Genomic DNA, 6,511 nt, shown 5'->3' with positions numbered 1-6,511 from the left:
TTTTTTAGTAGAGACGGGGTTTCACCATGTTAGCCAGGATGGTCTCGAACTCCTGACCTCGTGATCCGCCCATCTCGGCCTCCCACAGTGCTGGGATTACAGGCTTGAGCCACCGTGCCCGGCCGTACGTATGTATATTTCAAGTCAGATTCTTGCTCTGTTGCCCAGGCTGGAGAGCAGTGGTGCGATCTCTGCTCACTGCAACCTATGCCTCTCAGGTTCAAGCAATTCTCCTGCCTCAGCCTACCAAGTAGCTGCAATTACAGGTGCATGCCACCATGCCTGGCTAATTTCCATATTTTTAGTAGAGGGAGGGTTTTGCCATGTTGGCCAGGCTGGTCTCGAACTCCTAATCTCAGATGATCCTCCTGCCTCAGCCTCCCAAAGTGCTGGGATTACAGTTGTGAACCAGAACACCTGACCCGACACCCAGCCCCACTTTTTTTTTTTTTTGAAGACAGGGTCTTGCTGTGTTGCCCAGGCTGGAGTTCAGTGGCCAAATCTGGACTCACTGCAGCCTTGATCAACTGGGCTCAAGCAATCCTCCCACCTCAGCCTCATGAATAGCTGAGACGATAGACATGCACCACCACCAGGCTCACTTGTATTTTTTGTAGGAGACGGGGTTTCACCATGTTGCATAGGCTGGGCTCAAACAATCTGCCTGCCTCAGACTCCCAAAGTGACAGGATTACAAGCATGAGCCATCTAGACCAGCCTGTCAATGTGTCTTTTTAATGATTCTCAGGACCCAATTCTGAAACTATCATGTAGACACAGTTAATCAAACGATTCTCCAAAATGAACTAAAAGAGATACACTTTTCCTTCCACAGTGACCTTTTTTTTTTTTTTGAGACAGGGTCTCACTCTGTTGCCCAGGCTGGAGTGCAGTGGCGTGATCATAGCTCACTGCAGCCTCAATCTCCCAGGCTCAAGTGAACCTCGAACCTCAGCCTCTCAACTAGCTGGGACCATATGCATGTGCCACCATGCCTGGCTACTTTAAAACAATTTTTTTTCCCAGTATAAACGAGGTCTTGCTACGTCACCCAGGCTGGTCTCAAACTCTTGAGCTTCAAGCAATCTCCCCATATTGGCTTCCCAAAGTGTGGGATTACAGGTGTGAGGCAAACATCCAGCCCAGACTTTTTTTTTTTTTTTGAGATGGAGTCTGGCTCTGTCACTAGGCTGGAGTGCAGTGGTGCGATCTCGGCTCACTGCAACCTCCGCCTCCTAGGTTCTAGCGATTTTCCTGCCTCAGTCTCTTGACCAGTTGGGATGACAGGGGCCTGCCATCACGCCTGGCTAATTTTTGTATTTTTAGTAGAGACAGGGTTTCACCATGTTGGCCAGGCTGGTCTCGAACTTCTGACCTCAGGTGATCCGCCCACCTCAGTCTTCCAAAGTGCTGGGATTACAGGCGTGACCCGCCACACCCGGCCCTAGAGTTCTTAATACACTACTTAAGCATTAGATGTCCCAGAAAAGACTCAACTACTACAACGCATCACAGATCTGTTCATTTCCACATAAATGCAGCTCACCACTATAATAATTGATTAAGCTTTGAAACACTTACTCATTTAATGAAAGCCTAAAATATATATGTTTTACTTCTTCCTTAAAGAATGCCCTCAGCTGGGTGCAGTGGCTCATGCCTGTAATCCCAACACTTTGAGAGTCCGAAGACGGCGGATCACTTGAGACAGAGAGTTCAAGATCAGCCTGGGCAACATGGTGAAACCCCCTCTCTACTTATATAATTTTTGTTTTAAAAAAAAAGGAAAAAGAATTTTTTAAAAGAGTAATGGCCTGTAATCCCAGCACTTTGGGAGGCTGAGATGGGCGGATCACGAGGTCAGGAGATCGAGACCATCCTGGCTAGCCCGGTGAAACCCCGTCTCTACTAAAAAAAAAAAAAAATACAAAAAACTAGCCAGGCGAGGTGGCGGGCGCCTATAGTCCCAGCTACTCGGGAGGCTGAGGCAGGAGAATGGCGTGAACCCGGGAGGCGGAGTTTGCAGTGAGCTGAGATCCGGCCACTGCACTCCAGCTCGGGCGACAGAGTGAGACTCCGTCTCAAAAAAAAAAAGTAATGAATGCCCTCGGGGCAGTTGTGCAACTTAACCCCCATACTATATAATTCCAGATGCTATGTATCCAAGTCTTTTTATCTACTTTTTATGGGGTTCCATCTCCTTTCTTGATACCAGGTCTTAATTCTTTGGCTCTCACCAAAGCTGCATCCAGCAAGCAATCTACCTTTTCTTTTTTTGAGACGGAGTTTCGCTCTCTTGCCCAGGCTGGAGTGCAATGGTACGATCTTGGCTCACTGCAATCTCTGTCTCCTGGGTTCAAGTGATTCTCCTGCCTCAGGCTCCCAAGTAGCTGGGATTACAGGCAGGCGTCACCACCCCCTGCTAATTTTTGTATTTTGAGTAGACACAGGGTTTCTCCATGTTGGTCAGGCTAGTCTTGAACTCCTGACCTCAGGTGATCCACCTGCCTCGGCCTCCCAAAATGCTGGAATTACAGGCATGAGCCACCATGCCTGGCCATAATCCACCTTTTTAAGGGACTATTTCTAATTTCCTGCATACTGGATAACTAGCTAAAAGGAAAGGTCATTGGGAAATGTGCCACAGACCTGAACTGAGCAACACAGAGAAGGGGTTGCAGCTCATATATCCTGTATTTCCAGTGCTGCTCTGGCTATTACTCTCTTTTGCTTCTTTGCTAAGCTTTTCCATGGCTCCACTTCGTCAGTTCTCAACTCATGCCAATCTGGTTTGTGTTCCTGGCAATTACAGTAAAAACTCACCAGAATTCTAGAAAAGGATTCACAAACTCAAGTGCCCACAAGGGCCAGGACAGTAGTAACATAAATGAATACATAAGTTAGGTATGTGAAGTCAATAGGGAATGTTGAAGACCAGTGGTAAACCAGAGAGAGCAGATGTCCATCTAAAGAAATTTAAACTCAAGGCTAGGTGCAGGGGCTCACGCCTATAATCCTAGCACTTTGGGAGGTCAAGGCAGGTGGATCACCTGAGCCCAGGAGTTCAAGACCACACTGGGCAACATAGTGAGACCCCATCTCTACAAAAAATACAAAAATTAGCCAGGCATGGTGGCACATGCCTATACTTCCTGCTACTCAAGAGGCTGAGATGGGAGGATCACTTGAGCCTGGGAGGCAGAGGTTGCAGTGAGCCAAAATCATGCCACTGCACTCCAGCCTAGGTGACAGCGACAGACCCTGTCTCAAAAAAAAAAAAAAAAAATTAAACTCAAAGCCAGGTGTGGTGGCTCATGGCTCATGCCTGTAATCCCAGCACTTTGGGAGGCTGAGGCTGGAGTAACACTTGAGCTCAGGAGTTCAATACCAGCCTGGGCAACAAAGTGAGACCCCCATCTCTACAAAAAATTAAAAAATTAGCCAGTGGCACACCTCTGGTAACCAGCTACACAGGAGGCTGAGGCAGGAGGATTGCTTGAGCCCAGCAGGTTGAGGCTACAGTGAACCATGTTCATGCCACTGCACTCCAACCTGGGCAACACAGCAAGACTACACAGCAAGACCCTGTCTCAAAAAAAAGAAAGAAAAAAAGTTTGTTTATTTCATTCATTTATTATTTTGAGACAGGGTCTTGCTCTGTTGCGCAGAGGGGCATGAATGATCAAAGCTCACCACAGCCCTGAATTCCCAGGCTTAAATTGATCTTGCCACCTTAGCCTCCCAAGTAGCTGGGACTACAGGTGCACACCACCATGTCCTGCCAGTTTTTGTATTTTTTGTAGCGACAGGGTTTCAGCATGTTACCCAGGCTGGTCTCAAACTCCTGGGCTCAAATGACCCTCCTGCCTCGGTTTCCCAGAGTACTGGGATTACAGGCATGAGCCATGCCTAACCTGAGTACATTCTGTGATGCTTGCACAATCATTAAATCGCCTAACAATGCATTTCTCAGAACATATCCCTATTGTTAAGTGATGCATAACTGCATATGTATTTGTAGACTTAATGACTATGGTTTATTGTGGAAATCTTTATTGAATTTTTAAAAATAAAATTAATTGGCCGGGCGCGGTGGCTCAAGCCTGTAATCCCAGCACTTTGGGAGGCCGAGACGGGCGGATCACGAGGTCAGGAGATCGAGACCATCCTGGCTAACACGGTGAAACCCCGTCTCTACTAAAAATACAAAAAACTAGCCGAGCGAGGTGGCAGCGCCTGTAGTCCCAGCTACTCGGGAGGCTGAGGCAGGAGAATGGCATGAACCCGGGAGGTGGAGCTTGCAGTGAGCTGAGATCCGGTCACAGCACCCCAGCCTGGGTGACAGAGCGAGACTCCATCTCAAAAAAAAAATAAATAAATAAAATAAAATAAAATTAATTAAAATGTTCTTTTTGCCCGGGCATGCTGGCTCACGCCTGGAATCCCAGCAGTTTGGGAAGTTGAGGCAAGCAGATCACTTGAGGTCAGGAGTTCAAGACCAGCCTGGGTGTCTAGGCAGAAACCTGCTGCAGTGGCAGAGACCTCATGGAGAACCTCTACTAGGGCAGTGCGGAGGGGAAACATGGGGTTGGAGCCCCCACACAGGGTCTCCACTGGGGAACTGCCCAGTGGTGCTGAGAGAAGAGGGCCACTGTCCTCCAGATGCCAGAATGATAGATCCACTGACAGCTTGCACCCTGTGTTTGAAAATGCCATAGGCACTCAACACTAGCTCGTGAGAGAAGCCATGGGGCCCAAACCCTGCAAGGTCACAGGGTTGGAGCTGCTCAAGGCCTTGAGAACCCACCCCTTGCACCAGTGTACCATGGATGTAGGGTGGGGAGACAAAGGAGATTTTAGGGTTTTTTTTTTTTTTCTGAGACAGAGTCTTGCTCTGTTGCCCAGGCCAGAGTGCAGTGGTGTGATCTCTGCTCACTGCAACCTGTGCCTCCCAGGTTCAAGCAATTCTCCTGCCTCAGCCTCCCAAGTAGGTGGGATTACAGTAGTGTACCCATGCCTGGCTAATTTTGAGCTTTAAGATTTAATGAGGACCAGGCATGGAGGCTCACGCCTATAATCCCAGCACTTTGGAAAGCTGAGGCAGGCAGATTGCCTGAGCCCAGGAGTTTGAGACCAGCCTGGGCAACATGGTGAAAACCCCATCTCTATAAAAAAATACAAAAATTAGCCAGGTTTGGTTGTGTGCACCTGTAGTCCCAGCAAGCTGGGAGGCTGAGGTGGAAGAATCACTTGAGTCCGGGAGGCAGAGGTTGCAGTGAGCCTATCACGCTACTGCACTCCAACCTGAGTGACAGAGAGAGACTCCATCTCAAAAAGAAAATAAATAAATAAAAATTAAAAAATTAATGGCTGCTGTTCTGTGTTCCAGACTTGCATGGGGGCATATAGCCTCATTCTTTTGGCCAATTTCTCCCTTTTGGAATGAGAGTTATTTGCCCAATGTTTATACCCCCATTGTATCCTGAAAGTAATTAACTTGCTTTTTATTTGACAGGCTCATAGGCAGTAGCAACTAGCCTTGTCTCAGATGCGACTTTGGAATTTTGAGTTAATGCTGGAAGTGAGTTAAGACTTTGGCGGGGACTAATGGGAAATCATGATTGTATTTTGAAAAGTGAGGACATGAGATTTGGGCGGGGGGGCATGATTTGGGTGGAATGATATGGTTTGGATCTGTGTCCCCACCAAATCTCATGTTGAATTATAATCCCCAATGTTGCAGGTGAGGCCTGGTGGGAGGTGATTGGATCACGGAGTTGGATTTCTCATGAATGGTTTAGCACAATTTCCCCTTGTGTGATACAGTTGTTTAAAAGCGTCTAGCACTTCCCTCCTTATTCTCTCAATTGCTCCTGGTTCCTATCATGTCTTTGCCTTCAGCCATGATTGGTAGCTAAGCTGCTATGATTCCTGTATAGCCTGCAGAACTGTGAGACAATTAAACCTGTTTTATTTACAAATCACCCAGTCTCAGGTATTTCTTTATAACAATGTGAGAATGGACTAATAGATTATGTGAATTACATCTTAACAAAACTGTTATTTTAAAAAACAGAGGTCAGGCATGGTGGCTCACACCTACAATCCCAGCATTTTGGGAGGCTGAGGTGGCTGATTGCTTGATCTCAGGAGTTCAAAAGCAGCCTGGGCAACATGGCAAAACCCCATCTCTACAAAAAATTAAAAAAATAGCCAGATGTGGTGGTGCACATCTGTAACGTCTGTAGTCCCAGCTACTTGGGAGGCTGAGGTGGGAAGACATCAATTGAGCCCCTCAGGTTGAGGCTACACTGAGCCATGATTGTGCCACTGCATTCCAGGCTGGGCAACAGAGTGAGACCTTGTCTTTTTTTTTTTTTTTTTTGAGACAGAGTCTCGTTCTGTCGCCCGGACTGGAGTGCAGTGGCCGGATCTCAGCTCACTGCAAGTTCCGCCTCCCGGGTTTACGCCATTCTCCTGCCTCAGCCTCCCGAGTAGCTGGGACTACAGG

At 47.6% G+C, this 6,511-nt stretch overlaps 1 protein-coding gene across 1 annotated transcript in view; it reads right to left on the bottom strand.

Annotated features, from left to right (window-relative positions):
* Window positions 1-2,682: 2,682 nt before the first annotated feature.
* Window positions 2,683-6,511, bottom strand: part of PCGF6 (polycomb group ring finger 6) — a gene marked incomplete at its 5' end in the record, with an annotated part of 50,929 nt that continues 47,100 nt past the window's right edge. Inside the window, one exon of the mRNA XM_011957423.1 lies at window positions 2,683-2,799. Coding sequence (XP_011812813.1) covers window positions 2,683-2,799 — 117 coding nt within the window. The remainder of the gene's footprint in view (window positions 2,800-6,511) is intronic.

The sequence above is a fragment of the Colobus angolensis genome, unplaced genomic scaffold (assembly GCF_000951035.1).
Source record: "Colobus angolensis palliatus isolate OR3802 unplaced genomic scaffold, Cang.pa_1.0 Scaffold44, whole genome shotgun sequence".
In the NCBI taxonomy this organism is placed as follows: domain Eukaryota; kingdom Metazoa; phylum Chordata; class Mammalia; order Primates; family Cercopithecidae; genus Colobus; species Colobus angolensis.
The sequence above is the reverse complement of the archived record's forward strand: the minus strand, read 5'-3'. Positions and strand labels throughout refer to the sequence as shown.